Source organism: Vipera berus (genome assembly GCF_964194415.1).
Source record: "Vipera berus genome assembly, chromosome: 12".
In the NCBI taxonomy this organism is placed as follows: Eukaryota; Metazoa; Chordata; class Lepidosauria; order Squamata; family Viperidae; genus Vipera; species Vipera berus.
Window position 1 is genome coordinate 14,554,315 of NC_138215.1, and position 16,463 is coordinate 14,570,777.

Here is a 16,463-nt window from a genome sequence, read left to right on the forward strand (position 1 = left end):
GCTGGGTGAATTAAACTTACAGATTTAATGGCATGTCTATCCTGGGCTAGGCACCAAATCGCTCTTCTCTTCCTCCTTTCCTTTCCATTTTTTTTTAAAAAAAGAACTTTTGGCAAAGCACAAACCCTTGGCATCCCATACGACTGTTCCTATCTGTACATCCGAATATGCTGTTCAGAATTTGATTGGTTCTGGGGTTTAAAACAAAAACCCTAAAATCCATTCAACGTTTATTACATAAACAGTTTCTCTGACTCTACTTCTAAATAATTTACAAATGTTTCGAGGAAATAAGATCTGGAACACACTGTGAATGTCTTTTGGAGTTAAGACCATCGTAACACATGGAGGAGACCATCGTAACACATGGAGGAAGACATCATTTTGCGGTAGGAGTGGAAAGGTTCTCTGTTAAGTATAGTCCAGCATTTAAAAAAAAAGCAACTTTGCCAGAAGAATTCAGTGTGTCCTTGATTAGCAACTCTGAGATGAAACGCTCAGGAAAAACCCAAATGCATATAATGGAAGCAGCCTTCATCATTGCACAAAGCTACGATGCCCTAATAATATAACTAAGGACAATAAAAGCATTTTCACTTTTTTGGTTTATTAAACAGATGGCTCCAAAAGATAATTATTTGAATCATTACATATGCAGCTTTGTAGAACATCTATGATTTAAAACGCACGATCCATCCTCCAATAAGCTTTATTGTAGCTTCTATGGATGTTTGATTGCAGCTACATTTATGCACTGGAGTGAGAAAGGAGGGTGTATTCTGCCTTGAACTTCTGAAATTGTTATTTTGCTGCAGGTCCCAATCTTAGGAGCAAATGTTATGCTCCTGTGCAAAGAAAGCATAACAACCAATCCCTATGCTGGCTTCCATAAATAAAGTAGAAATTTAAAAAGGACTGTAATATCTACAAGTATTAAGATAACTAAAGATATCTAATCTAGACCTCACTGATAAGCCATCTGTAGACCTTTAATCAAGACTGCCAATTTTTGATGGCACAATTTCACTTTAATATTAAGCATAACAGGTGCCTTAATCTTCCATCAACTGTATTGTGCTCATTAAAAAAAAACCTCACAAAAAGTAAGGAAATGTTAGTCCTGTCCCTTGTAGGTTGGGAAACACCCTTCCCCCAACTTCCAGAAGCTGATCTATCTCTGGTAGAGAAATATGACCTTTTTCTGAAGCGTGTATGCAGCAAAAGAAAGAAAGCACTGCATAAAACAAGGCTGGCTAAGGAATTCTGGTAGTTGGAAGTTCACAGGTCTTAAACTAGCCAAGGATGGACACCTGTGCTTTAAAAGGAAACCTTGGTTCAGATCTATAAGCAATCAGTAGTGGAACATATTTAAGCAATTTGGAACTTAATTCAGTCCTAATCGTAGTCACTGTTAGCATCGAGCTGAATATTTTAGTCTGGCTTCCCTTTGGGGGTGGAATTGGAAGGTGAAATGAAGTAATTTCAATAATTTTTAATAGTAAAATAATTAAGAATCTTCCTTGATAGTCCAAAGAGTAACCCTGCATAATGAAGTTTCTGCTAACTTTAAATACAAAATTCAAGCTGGTAATTTTGTTGTTCAACAATTTTTTAAACAAATTCTACTTAGATGCCACAAGTCCAGCTTTGTTTTGGATAGTCTTCTCTTAACAGTTGTAAGTTTTGTCTCTAGAAGTTTGGATTTAGTTTAAATTTAAAAGACAGCAACTATTACCACTCTATCTTGTAAATCAATTTCAGTCATTCGAATCTTAATTAGTTTAAAGGATTGATTTTAAAGGGTAATGGATCACAGTTTCTTTTGGGACATTTGCATGTGGAATGCTTCACTTTTTCCCTGCAGAATCCTTGGCTCTCCTGATCAGCTTGTACATAAATGAGAAGAAAAAAAGCAAATTATCGTATTGTCCGTCGTATTTTTCTTTTAAGACCTCCTTGTGATAGTCTACTAGAAAGTAATAAATTGCTTCAATGGTAGAGAGATAGGTTTCTGGTTTTCCTTTCTGATGGCGCCAAAAGCAGGTTTTCCTACATTTCAGTTCAATTTGTAGCAACCCTGCAAAGTGAGAAAAAAAAAGACAATGTAGGCATTTAATTACACAAAAGAATGGAAAAAAACTTGTAGCTAACTGCTAACAGGTTTCTCCAAAGCATTAGACACAAGGATAAGCTTAAGACACATTCGTCAGATTTATACAGTAATTTCCATTATATTTTCAAAATATGACTAGGTAAGTCATCCCTTTTCTCTCTTTCCTGAAATGTCAACAGTATCTGAGTGGAATACAAAAAAATGTTTTATGCAGCATTGCAGTGTACTAGTTTTAGAAAAGCAAATCTTTTGGAAGAAAAATAGAGTAGAAAGGAGGTATTTATTCCTGGAAATAGCTCTCCACTATACCTAGAACAATTCCCAAGATTCGTTTCCATTCATAAAAATAATACCTTGAAGCCGCTCATCTGTGATTATTTTGTTTGTTTGATTCCATGTGCTGTCGATAAATACAATTTTTTTCAGCACATTTCCACTCTTGGGCAATTTATCTTCACTCATGATGCAACTGTGGCTTGGGTCCAATTTTGCAGACTTGGATGCTGGTTCTGCTAAAAAGCCCTTGGTATCCGTCTCACCTTTCGCTTGCAAAGAGAGAGGAATGTTGCTTATTGAAATTGAATTAGGTCCAGGGAAAATAAGTGCAATCTAAAAATGGGGTGAAAAAAACCTTCATGAGGTCTAATCTCAGCCACAAGGCAACCCCTATTTTCCCCAGTGAATCTGCTTTAAAATTGTGCTTCCACCAATATTTATGAAAATACAATCTGGGTAACATTTACTAACATCAGAGTTTAAGCAAATATGAGAAAATGTTAAAACCCTGCAGAACCTCATAGGCCGACATGCTGATCCATCCTCTTGCAGTACTCCCATGCCATTACTGATCATGAATTTAGGCAGTCCTCGGCTTTTGACTACAACTGAGCCCCATTTTACGACCTTTCTTGCCACAGCTGTTAAGCGAGTCACTGCAGCTGTTAAGTGAGTAACATGGTTGGTAAGAGAATCTGGTGTCCTTTGCTTGTCAGAAGGTCACAAAAGGGGATCACATTACTCCAGGACGGGTAGGCAACCTTGGCTCTTTTATGACTCATGGACTTCAACTCCCAGAATTCCTGAGCCAGCCATGCTGAGGGGAAAGGGAAATGTTTCCAAGCTGAGCCATGCTGGCTCAGGAATTCTGGGAGTTGAAGTCCACGAGTCATAAAAGAGCCATGGTTGCCTATCCCTGGTCCAGGACAATACAACTGTCATAAATATGAGCCAGTTGACCAGCATCCAAATTTTAATCACGTAACCACAGGGATGCTGCAACCATCATTAGGTGTGAAAAATGGTCATAAGTCCCTTTTTCAATGTCACTATAATTCTGGTCACTAAAATGAACGGTTGTTAAGTCGAGGACTACCTGTATTCCCCTCTTGCCATCTTGGCTTTAGGCCATCTGTAGAGGTGGTCTTCTCTTACTGACTACAATAGGAACCAGCAACTCCGTTGCTAAGGGGGTCATCAAATGCCACAATGCCCATGATTGAGAATAGTGACTTCCTGCTGGCTTCCTCATTGACTTTGCTTTTTGGAAACTGCCTATGGCTAATAGCTGTGGCTGTTGTAGATGCATGCTAGCCCCAGAGACACTGCAAGAGCCACCGCAACTTTTGAGGACCAGTTGTAAGTCACATTTTCAGCATGGTTGCTGAACAAGTGCTTGGTAAGCGAAAACTCCCTGTTCTCCCAAGGAAATCCTTGCAGAAATGGTTGTACTCTTAAAAATAAATCAAGAAGTGAAACTCACTTCTGTGATTACAACCAAGCAATTATAAGTCCTGCTCCATGAATTCCTGGACAAATACACTGGTTATTTGCTCTCATACACGAAAAAACGATGCTAAACACAGTATATATTGAACAGCAGCAATCATGGCAGTGAAAAAACAAAAGGGTTTCCTACGATGCTACGTATAAACAGACTCTTACTTCATGTTGCATTTCTTCATAGTCAGGAATACACGGATATGTATAAATGGTAACATCTTCAGATGCCAGAAGCTTGGCGTGTACAGCTGTACTTTTGCCATCCGTTTCATTGGGATGCTTAATTATATCAATTTTCAGGGGAAGCTTAAACAAAGAACCCAGAAAATGTGTCAAAAAGACACCCCCAAATTCAACCATAAATACATATATAAATTTGCTCAACCACGCATTCGACTCTGGATATCGAAGTATAATACATGATTTGCACCGGTTACAATTGCAATTTTCAGCAAAATAAACAGTGGGAAAGAACAAAGATATCATGAAACTGAATAATATAATTAAAAAGAAGCTACTATTTGAATTACTTAAATCAAAGGCTGCCTTTGGGGCATGTCTGGGTAGACATCTTTTCCATCATCTTGTACAGCAAGGGTGGATAATTATGGTCCTGTGGACTTCAACTCCCAGAATTCCTGAACCAGCATGTTGCAAATGCGTGCTGAGCCCAGGGATGCTGCAACAGCTGCAACTCAATAAGCCCTAAAAAACATGGTTGGCTCAGGAATTTTGGGAGTCGAAGTCCACAGGTCATAAAGAGGCCATACCAGTAGTTCCCCACCTGTACTACAGAGATGCCAAGGTTTGGGCAGGAATCTTGGCTAGGAAAGATATCCAAGTAGCACTGGACTACTGTGACCTGTTTTTCTTTCACTACAGCAGCTTTATGGTTATGGGACTTATTATGAAGCTTGGCACAAAAGACATGATTAGGTTAAACTCCACCTTTTATCTATTTCATCTAGTAAAATTACTTGCTGGGAAATTTGATATAAAATGACCAAAGAACACCTCCTCAGATCCCCCGTACAAACCTTCACAATAGGAATATCTTCAACAGGGACAGTTTCAACCGGAACATAACACGAATAGCAGTAGAACATCCTTGAGCCGTGACATCTGGGGCATTTTGATCTTCCTTGTTTTTGGGCTCTCTCAAGAACAGCTTGAGAGGTCAGACGTAAGTTGTCAAACGGGGTTTCTTGTAACATGGATGCGGCCGGTGTGTCTTGATTTTGCAAAAACTCAGCATTTCTCTTCATTTCCTGGTTTATCTTGGTCTGCTTTTTTAATGGAAGATGAATTTAATGATATATTTCAGATGAATGATATCCTTGGAACTGTTAAAGATAAATAATGCAAGAAAAGTTTTCAAGAATAATTTCAGGTGAGTATTGTCGAAAGCACATAAAAATGCAAGTAGAAAAATAGGGACCACTACGGTGGGAAGGTAACAGCGTTCCGTGCGCCTTTGGCGTCTAGTCATGCCGGCCACATGACCACGGAGATGTCCTCGGACAAGCGCTGGCTCTTCGGCTTTGAAACGGAGATGAGCACCGGTCCCTAGAGTCAGAAACGACTAGCACGCATGTGCGGGGGGTACCTTTACCTTTTATTGTTGGAATAGAAATCTTGATGAATGAGATTAAACATAATCAGACTAGGGAAAACTGTATTCTCCAGGAGCCCTGAACATAAATAGTTGGAGGGCTGAAATTTAAAATGTGTGTTTGTATGTGTGTGTTTGTGAGAGTCAAGAGAGAAGAAGGAGGAGGAGAAGGAGGAGAGAGAGAGAGAGAGAGATCTCCTAAAACAACGGAGACATGCAGGTGGAATATTTTCCCAACATGACGGGATCTAACCCAGCGACTGCACAACTGATCTTTTCTCTACATCTGCTCTAGGTTAAGTGTTTGTAAGAATCAGTTTAATGTGAAGCTTAACAATATAAAGTTCAGGGTTTTTTATGTCTGGTATTTCAGGACCTTAGTAATACTATTCATTAATAGAGACTTAACTTGTATGACAGGCAGTTTGTTATTTATTTGGCATGCATAACATGCTTTACCAGATTAAGAATATAGAATATATATAATGGCATGGAGTAGTTGCTCATTTCCTTGATTCAACTGCCAACCTTTTGCAGTTTATAAAATAGCAATTACTTCTAAAATGATACTTAGTAAAGGGATAATAACAAGAATGTATTTGTGGCTTTTGTGTAACAAGCCCAATTTCTGTTTTGCAGTATCAGCTCTTTCTTCTTGGAATGAGAAAATTCTCATAGTTTGCTGGAGAAAGCTTGGCTGGTAGGTGAAGAAAGTTGCTTAGGTTTGGGCAGAATTTTCTAACCAGAGATTCCTTTGCTCAACAGCAGGAAATTCATTAATCTGTTATGCATTCCTGGCCTACAGATCAATCCACCCTATATTAAATAACCAGTGACAGCTTTCCTTGACATGGCAAGGAAAAATGCTGCTGACGGAGAAAGGGGTAAACTTTATCTATGATTTCCAGAACCCTAACAATCAAAGAAATAAGAACGTGCACTTTGTTAACTTGAAGTAAGGCATGTTTTAAAGAACTGAATAGTTTAACCCAAGTATCAGTCAATAATCCTAGTCCTGGAGAGAACCAAATTTAAATCTCATTTGACCATTAAACTAAACTGAACACTCTTTGCCACTCAATGCAGTTTCACGTTGCACTTAAAACTATGGTTTATTTAAAGATAATTTATTCACTGCCCTAGCCTACCATATGTAGGCTGCCAAATTCAGACAACTGATTTAGCAGCTGATGTTGTGCTTTTATATGTTAGATAGCACTAAGCCCCAATTGGCGGGGCTCATTAACATCCTTTGTCCCAAAACCATGGCTTGCATGCTCCAATAGCTGGATTCCCATCAGATATTTTTCTTGGTTTTTGCTTAGCACCAACCAGTGAAGCCAATTATATCAGTCTCATCTATCTCAAAGAGATATAAAGATTAAATGGAAAGAGTGTTGCGCAGGTAGTCCTCAACCTACGACAATAATTAAGCTCAAAATTTCTGTTGCTAGGTGAGTTTTGCCCCATTTTATAACTATTTTGTCACGTTTGTTAAATGAATCACTGCAATTGTCATATTAGTGTTGTTAACCGAATCTGGTTTCCCCACTGACTTTGCTTGTCAGGAGGTTGCAAAAGGGGATCCCATGACTCTGAGACACTGCAACTGTCATAAATATGAGTCAGCTGCCAAAGCATCCAAATGCAAATGGCATGATCATGGTGATGCTGCAAAAGTCCTAAGTGTGAAAAATGGTCATAAGTCATTCTTTTCCATGCCAGTATAGCTTCAATGGGGACGCGGTGGCTCAGTGGGTTAGGACGCTGAGCTTGTCGATCAGAAGGTCAGCAATTTGGTGGGTTGAATCCCGAGTGCCGCGTAACAGAGTGAGCGCCTGTTACTCGTCCCAGCTTCTGCCAACCTAGCAGTTGGAAAGCACGTAAAAATGCAAGTAGAAAAATAGGGACCACTACGGTGGGAAGGTAACAGCGTTCTGTGCGCCTTTGGCGTCTAGTCATGCCGTCCACATGACCACGGAGACGTCCTCGGACAAGCGCTGGTTCTTCGGCTTTGAAACGGAGATGAGCACCGGCCCCTAGAGTTGGAAACGACTAGCACGCATGTGCAGGGGAACCTTTACCTTTACGTTTATAGCTTCAAACGATCACTAAATGAAATGTTGTACACATAGCACAATAGATTGCTGTAAAACATCTAGGCTAGTGTTCCTCACCCTCTAGAGATGTGTGGGCTTCAAATCTCAGAATTCCCCAGCTAGCATGGACAGACTTTAATTCACAATTCAACATGTTATCAGTTGAAATCCACGAATTTCAAGTCGAGGAGCTGGGAAACACTGACAGAGGCAGCCCATTTAACTCAGTGGTTCTATGGTGGGAGGTCACTTCCAATTCCCCGCCCCCCAATGCCAGAGAGTGAAGTTGGCATTTCTGCAAAGCAGGCAGGAAAGCCCACGCTATGCCTTTCCAGGCAGCGGGTCCTGAGAATCCTGGGACTTTTAACCCAGGTTGGGTTTAAACCTCCAAAATTTACCAAGCCTCTGCAATACACCAGCACAGCTCTTCTTCTCGACAATCATGCTGGTTAAGCTTAGGAACCACCGTGACCACCCTGCCGCACCTCTCCAAAAAGAGAAGTTGGCAGCAACCTCTAGAGAGCCCCCACAACTGTTTTTTTTTTTTTGCAAGCTAGTCAACCGTGCACAGGGCTGGGGTTGCTGCCGCTGCCTCCCCATCTCTCCCCAAGCCCAAAGGAAACCTACCGCCATCTTGCACAGCAATGCCCACGGACTCCTCGGCGATTGGGAGCGGGTGTGTGTGCGTGCGTGGGGAGAACTATTGCCAAGCAGGCCTCCCACCAGCCTCGCGGAAGGATCGCGTGTCTTCTCCCCCTTAGCACAGGCGCGTGGGGACGGCGGCCGACGCGCGCGTGGCGGAACTTCAGCGCCGCTGGTGACGGGGGAAGCCCGGAAGGATCGAACGCGACGGACCGAGGGGGGCGGAGACGGGCGGTTGCTAGGGCGCCTTAGCAACGCCGAGAGAAGGTCCGTTGGAGGGGCGGGGCCTGCTGTTGCGGTTGCTGGGAGGGTTCGGGCTGGCGAGGGCGAGAGGCGGCCGCCCTGGTTGGAAATGGGCGAGCGGGGTCGCACGCTGACCCTCTCCTCCTACAGGCGTTCTTTCTCCAAGGTCGGCGGCGTAAATCCGAGGCTGCCCTTCCCCTCCGCAGGGAGGGACGACGGGCAACACGTGGCTCGCGTTGGGGCTCTCGAAAGAGGCGGGAAGGACGTGGGAGCCAAGACTGCGAGGCTCAGTCTGCAAAGCCATGATTAGTTGGTTTTTTTTTTTGCTTTTCTTCTTTTCTTTTTTTTAAGATGGTGCACCTTAAAACAGCTTGGCCTCCAGAAGTTGCGGGTGCTCCATCACACTGGAGGTTTTTAAGAAGAGACTGGATGACCATTTGTCCAGAATGGTGTAGGTCTCCTGCTTGTGCAGGGGGTTGGACTAGAAGACCTCCAAGGCCCCTTCCAATCCTGTCTCTCTGTAATTCTGTTAATCGGTAGAATGGCTTCAGAAAGCTGTGGGTGCTCCATCGCGGGAGGTTTTCAAGAAGAGACTGAATGGTCACTTGTCTGGAATAATATGGGGTTGGACTAGAAGACCTCCCAGGCCCCTTCCAACTCTTATTCTGTATTCCTAAGGGACCTGGAGGCTCTTAGGTGGATATGTGTCTTCCCTTTTAATCCTGAAGGCACGTTGCCATGCTTGACTGGGGTACTGAGCTGGCATGTTTTTGAAGTCTGCACATAACACTGAAGCACACCAACGAAGAGGTTTCCGAACTTCAGTCCAGTGTCCCCTTCATGAAAGTTTTGATTGTTGGCCCCTCAAAACATTTATTAAATGGAAATAAAAATTACTTTAATAGTACCACAAATAACAATGACAAGGTCAATTCCTTGAATAGTCCAATTGATTCTTGAAGGTCAAAACACTGCTTTGGAGAAGTGCCAAAGAAAACATGTTTGTATTGCAAACCAAGACACACACTAACCAAGCTTAGTTTGTGGTGCAGGTACAGCACCTAGTTTTTTACCTGAATTAATGAAGCATGTTGTGTGAACACAACCATAGCGAGAGTGAGCTAGTTCACCATTTGCTATGGGATGTTTATTGCTCTGCCAGATATCTGAAGGAAAAACAAACACCCGATTAGAAACAAGTTGTTGATACGAGGAGTCAAAGTTACAAAATGGTTCAGTGTAAGTAAAACAATAGCATATCCCTCAAATGAATTCAACCAACTGGCTGATTCTATTGAATCAGCACTCAATTAGGATGAGGGTGGCAATGAAAAGTATTATGGATCAATTCTTTAAAAAAATAAGAATGAGAAGTATTTAAAATAACATTACTGACTTTTTCCCCTGTATCAGAAATAACAAAGAAATGACCTGTGTTCACATATTTATCTCAGCCATGGTATGCTCAGTATGTCTGGGCAAAATGTCATTATGTATTTATACTATGCCAAGTATTATGCTCAGTTATATTTCAGTCTTTGATGGCGATACATGGACATAACCACATTGAAATTCATCAAAGTGGCAAAGGCAATGTTTTGATCTTTAGTCTCCATTTCTGAAATTGCTGGCAGCATATAATATTTCAATAAAAATAGGGGGATTTTCCCCAAAGAAGTCAGAAAAAAATCCTGCAATGTTCTGTCAATATTTTGGTTGATTGTGTACCCAGGACTTGAGATTCAGGGGCCTGGTTTACATATAATACTAAGCCAGAATTCTTTAAACTAGTATTCCATTTAATTCCATTTATATCCCGCCCTTCTCCGAAGACTCAGGGCGGCTTACAAGCTTAGCAGTAGCCTTCATTCTATGTATATGCCTGCTTATTAGGGCTTTCACACACACCCCAAGCGGCATTATTACAAAGTCAGCTTATTGCCCCCAACAATCTGGGTCCTCATTTTACCTACCTCGGAAGGATGGAAGGCTGAGTCAACCTTGAGCCTGGTGGGACTCGAACCTGCACTAATTGCAGGCAGCTGGTGTTACTTAAGGAGGCATTAGCCCACTGCTCCACCAAGGCTTTGGTATGATTAACCATACTGGCTTAGTAGTTTATATGTACGTAAGGTTTACAAGAAACAGTAAGATAACTGAGCACTTCATATGAATCAAATCAAAATAGTCCTAGTTTTCCTCATATTTTAAATTTTATTTCTGTCTCTGATCATAATATTTCTTCAGAGTATTAGATTAGCAAAACCCAGTTTCCAGGCTTACTACACTGAAAGGAATAACTATTTTATTGCACAACCAGGGCTGTTTTATTTTATAAGACGTGTATCTTTATGTGTTTATAGGAAATTATAGAACTTCCTGGTACATTTGATGAATTTTTGGCCTCTTTCAATTTGGTATGTACGTTTATGAAATAATTTTAATAGTGCATGGGAAATGGTATGAAAATGTCATTAAAGTAGTAACAATAAACACCAGGGAGGGTGGTTATGCAGTTTGAAACATCTGGAGGGCTTTAGATCCCCCTGCTATAGATTAACCATCTTAGTTCAGCAAAGAAAAAATAGATGCAGGTATGATGGTTAATGCTGGACAGCTTATCCTGGAACTTCTGAAAGGCAATTAGGAAATGTTATGTGAGAGAAAAAAGGCAATTAGTCAATGCTGTGAGAATCAAAAATATTTAGGGCTGAACTAGTATGATATGAATGGCAGTTTCGAAACATCACTTATTTTTCTCCCACAAGCAACTGTGTAACAGCAGCTGTCAGCACAGGGAAACATAACTGGTCAAAATTTTCCAGTGTCAGATGCTATACAGGTAATCCTTGACTTACCACCACAGTTGAGTCCAAGGTTTCTGTTGCTGAACAAGACATATGCTAAGTGAGCTTTGCCCCATTTTATGATTTTTCTTGCCACAGTTGTTAAGTGAACTGCTACAGTGGTTTGGTGTTGTTAAGTGAATCTGGCTTCTCCACACTGACTTTGCCTGTTGCAAGTTTGCAAAAAAAAAAGGGATTACCTGACCCTGGGACACTGCAACCATCATAAATATGAATCAGTTGCCAAGGGTCTGAATTTTGATCACATGACCTTGGGGAATACTGCAACGGTCATAAGTTCAAAAACCAGTCATACGTCACTTTTTTCAGTGCCATTGTAACTTTGAATGGTTTCTAAATGAATGGCTGTAAGTGGAGGACCACCTGTGCTTCGTGGCTCCATGTATAAAACAGACACTTAACATTATTTCTGTTTAGCATTTATTTTGTAACTGCTGTTCTTTGCAGGATGATTGGCCCAAAATCCCACACTTGCCAGATCTGAATCCTTATCCCTTGGTTTCCCGGATAAAAAATGACTACCCTGCAGATACTGTTGCCCGGTATCTTTATGATAATGCTCCAATGCCCCATGAAATTATTTCCAGGTTGGAAAAAAGAATAGATGAGTGCAAACTACAAGTCCAGGAGCATGCTAAACACATCTTTACATTGGAATCAGAAAAATCAGAGCAACAAGAACAAGGTAATTCTGTCTCTTAGCAAATAAGTCCATTCATTGGGGGGGGGGAATATCAGTTCATTGTAGAACATAGAATAACAGAGTTGAAAGGGACCTTTGAGGTCATCTAGTCCAATTGCCCCTGCTGGACCAGTTCAGACAAATAGCTGTCCAGTTTTATTAGTCCCAAAGCCACTATTTTGCTTCTCATCAAAGAAGCTTATCCAGTTCCGACGGAATGTTAGAGAATGGAAGGATTTATATTCCTTGCTGTCAATCTGGTCATTAGCATTCTCTATGACAGACATGTCAAACACAAGGCCTGGGGGCCAGATCTGGCCCGCAAAGTGGTTTCATGCGGCCCGCGAAGCCATCCTGGAAACAGTGAGGGAACGGCCCCCACTGCCTTGGCCCTGGCCCAGAGACCCTCCTTCTGCCAGAGACCCTCAGATCTGTCTCACTCCTGCCCAGGCCCCCATAGGCACCCTTGATGCGAACGATGTAGAGCTGGCCATGCCCACCCAATAGGCCACGCCCACCCTGGCCACGCCCACCCGGCCCCTTGAGGGTAACCGCAATGCTGATGCGGCCCTCAATGAAATTGAGTTTGACACCCCTGCTCTATGAGAGTCGTTGAGGCCAGTTGGAGGTTTATCTGTGCCTGAATAGTGCAAATGGGTGTGGAACCTTGGAACTGCTGAAACCTTTTGGACAAGAAGCAAAACGTCTTCAAGGCTAAAACAAAGTCAGTGGCCTTTTCAAAAAGCACCTTTAGGACAACCATGACCTGGATGGTTGAGAATCACCACAGATATCCAGTTTTATAGGCTTCCTGTTTGGAGGCAACAACCTGTATTGAATAATGTCTCGAAGGAAATGTCAAAACAATTATATATCTAACAATGCCTTTTCAGTATTTGATTACCTCACTTTAGTGTATCTCTCTATTTCTTCCCTAGGCTGTCATACTGCTCTTATTTAGCTTATGATTAGAGTAATAGTTGTATTCATCTTAGGATCCATTGAGAAATATCCCTCTGGTCGATAACGATAAGTTGCCTTGCTATGCTGATGTGATTAGATTTTCTTTTTAAACACAGCCGTGTCAATTTTTCTGGGATACATGCAGACATTTCCTATCCAAGCCCAAAATGATCAGCAACCCTGCATCCACTTAACTGCCCTGGCTACCATGCCAGGGATTCAAGTAAAGTCTCCACCCTGTCCTGTTTGTAGGCCAGCAGATACTTGGCGCTTGCCTAGAAAGAAAGCAGATGTGTCCTGTTTGATAGAGTTGATGGTGATCAGAAAATTAGGCTGAAAAATTGTGGTCTGGCACACAGCAGCAGCAGGGACATTTTTTCCTTCAGTAGCCAAAGTGGATTTAAAACACAGTCTTGTGTGGGAGTATTCTTTTAAGGAGATGTTCTGCGGGAACTATTATCTCTTGCTTCCCACAGAAGTCATTTTTTACATTCTTAGACTGAAGTCATCTGAAAGATTGTCTAAGATCACGTGAAGTGTTAATACCACTTTACAATGCCTTGGTAAGGCCACACTTGGAATACTGTATCCAGTTTTGGTCACCACGATGTAAAAAAGATGTTGAGTCTCTAGAAAGAGTGCAGAGAAGAGCAACTAAGATGATCAGGGGACTGGAGGCTAAAACATATAAGGAACGGTTGCTGGAATTGGGAATGTCTAGTTTAACGAAGAGAAGGACTAGGGGGGACATGATAGCAGTGTTCCAATATCTCAGGGGCTGCCACAAAGAAGAGGGAGTCAACCTATTCTCCAAAGCACCTGAAGGCAGGACAAGAAGCAACGGATGGAAACTAATCAAGGAGAGAAGCAACCTAGAACTAAGGAGAAACTTCCTGACAGTTAGAACAATTAACCAGTGGAACAACCTGCCTCCAGAATCTGTGAATGCTCCAACACTGGAAGTTTTTAAGAAGAGACTGGACAGCCATTTGTCTGAAATGGTATAGGGTTTCCTGCCTGAGCAGGGGGGTTGGACTAGATGACCTCCAAGGTCCCTTCCAACACCATCACCATCCACATTATTATTATTATTACTATTACTATTATTACTATTATTATTATATCTGGGAAGAGGTTTTAAATTCTCGGCTTCTTTTTTTCTTGTTTTCAAGTTGATGTAATATCGCCTCCTGAATCCCAGGATACTTCAAAGAAGAAAATGCAAATAGAAATGAAGGTAATCATGCATTGGATACCCCTCTTCCCCTCCCTTAAGACATTGCTCCACTGAGACGACTGAAATCTGCTAAGAAGTTTGTTTGCCTTGCTCTTAGAAGAAGAAAAAGCCAAACAGAACAGGATTAACAGTTGGAAGGGACCTTGGAGGAAGCCCTATTATACCGTTTCAAACAAACGGTTGTCCAATCTCTTCTTAAAAACTTCCAGTTTTGGAGCATCCACCACTTCTGGAGGCGCATCATTCCACTAATGGTGGAGTAGTGGGCTAATGCCTCCTTAAGTAACACCAGCTGCCTGCAATTAGTGCAGGTTCGAGTCCCAGCAGGCTCAAGGTCGACTCAGCCTTCCATCCTTCCCAGGTAGGTAAAATGAGGACCCAGATTGTTGGGGGCAATTAAGCTGACTTTGTAATAATGCCGCTTGGGGGTGTGTGTGAAAGCCCTAATAAGCAGGCATATACATAGAATGAAGGCTACTGCTAAGCTTGTAAGCCGCCCTGAGTCTTCGGAGAAGGGCGGGATATAAATGGAATTAAAATAAATAAAAAAATAAAAGTGAGGTGACTTCCAACAATCTGCTTGTCCTGGTTTATTCATTCAGTATTTTGGATTAAGCTGATGCATGGGACATTTTAGCTTCTTATAAGTAAATGTTTTATTTAAATGATAGGTCAATAAAATTCATATGTATAGTTAATATTTGTATTCTTCTCTATTAAACAGTTTGTCAGAATAGTTAGATACAGGACACCTTCTCTTTTTTTAAAAATTCCATTTATATCCCGTCCTTCTCCGAAGACTCAGGGCGGCTTACAAGCTTAGCAGTAGCCTTCATTCTATGTATATGCCTGCTTATTAGGGCTTTCACACACCCCAAGCGGCATTATTACAAAGTCAGCTTAATTGCCCCCAACAATCTGGGTCCTCATTTTACCTACCTCGGAAGGATGGAAGGCTGAGTCAACCTTGAGCCTGGTGGGACTCGAACCTGCACTAATTGCAGGCAGCTGGTGTTACTTAAGGAGGCATTGGCCCACTACGCCACCAAGGCTCTTAAGTTCCCATAGCAGAATGATATTAATGATGTACTATGTCATGCCCCAGAACATGGGATTTTGCGTGACTTCTACCCACCCTCTTAGAAATTTCTCTATTTCTATATCTGGACTACATCTACTCTAGTTCCATATCTTTATGATGTATTTCTTGGAAATGTATTTCAGTTTCCTACGGAAGCCCCACAAGACACAAGAAATAAAGACTTGGAGGTAAATTTATATGGTGTAGAAGTCAGTGATGAAATTAAATTGGTTTTTATTTTTCTGCACAAGAAAGGGAAATGGATCAGTTCCAAACCACTGGGAATAAAGCTCTAAAAATTAATTTACACAAAAGTATTTATCATCCCAACCTGAAAGTCTAATTAAGCAATAAGGCTACCATTCTGGAAGAAGATACAGATTACAGCTTTTGTTTTTCCAAGCAATTATTTTAAAACATGGAAAACTATTAAGTTCGAGAATCTTTTATCCCTTGTTGGGGCAAACCCAAACTGTGGCTTCAATAAGCTATGCCATCTCAGTCATTGTATGAAGTATGTTTAACAATTTTAAAAAAAGTTTTGATCTGGTAAAGTTATAGTTCTTGTTGGCTTGGAATGCTGCATATGCAGAGTCCTATGTCCTGCGGTTGCTGTGCCTTCCACCCAAAATATGCCCCCAGTCAAATAGCATCTGAATAGTCAGTAGAAACAGGACATTCAAAACAAAGGTTTTAATCATATGTGGATTAGGAATCCACATACAGTAATTAGCTTTTTCAGAAAAAAAGAAAATGTCTGGTGGCATGGATGCATTTCAAACTTCCACGCTTCATGAGGCTTGTTGGTAGGAATCGTGATTGTGCTAAGCTAGCACATGGTTGATTTTGGCTTAGTATTAGGTGAATCAATGTTGAGAAAACATCTACAGACTCCTCACATCCTGGACATAAGCTGTTTCAACTTCTCCCCTCTGGAAGCCTCTATAGCAGGCATGTCAAACTGCCGGCCCGCGGGCTGGATGCGTCAAGATTGAAACCATGCCCACCCCATTGCCGGCAATGGGGAAAAAGTCGCAATATGTTGCACGAAGCCACGTGACATTGCCAGTTTGACATGCCTGCTCTAGTCTATAGAGCATTGCATGCCAGAACAACTATATTCAAAAACAGGTTTTCCCCCATGC

At 41.5% G+C, this 16,463-nt stretch overlaps 1 protein-coding gene across 2 annotated transcripts; it reads right to left on the reverse strand.

The window, feature by feature from the left end:
- Positions 1-202: 202 nt before the first annotated feature.
- Positions 203-8,448, reverse strand: DTWD1 (DTW domain containing 1). 2 transcript variants are annotated; one of them, XM_081337635.1, is made up of 5 exons: positions 8,231-8,448; positions 4,930-5,175; positions 4,055-4,198; positions 2,467-2,722; positions 203-2,077 (listed from the first exon to the last, which is right to left on the reverse strand). In XM_081337635.1, exons 1-5 carry the CDS (start codon positions 8,234-8,236, stop codon positions 1,848-1,850), a joined length of 882 nt encoding a protein of 293 aa, XP_081193761.1. In that variant the 5' UTR covers positions 8,237-8,448; the 3' UTR covers positions 203-1,847. The 2 variants fall into 2 exon arrangements, with proteins under 2 accessions (XP_081193761.1, XP_081193762.1); XM_081337636.1 differs by having other exon boundaries at positions 4,930-5,235.
- Between the last annotated feature and the right edge of the window lie 8,015 nt (positions 8,449-16,463).

Bases quoted from the DNA above. Each gene is read 5' to 3' on its own strand.
- DTWD1 (XM_081337635.1), bottom strand. The intron at 4,199-4,929 runs GTTTGTACGGGG...TCTTTGTTTAAG, and splicing joins AAGATATTCCTATTGTGAAG to CTTCCCCTGAAAATTGATAT. The intron at 2,078-2,466 runs GTATTATTTTTA...CTCACTTTGCAG, and splicing joins CACAGATGAGCGGCTTCAAG to GGTTGCTACAAATTGAACTG.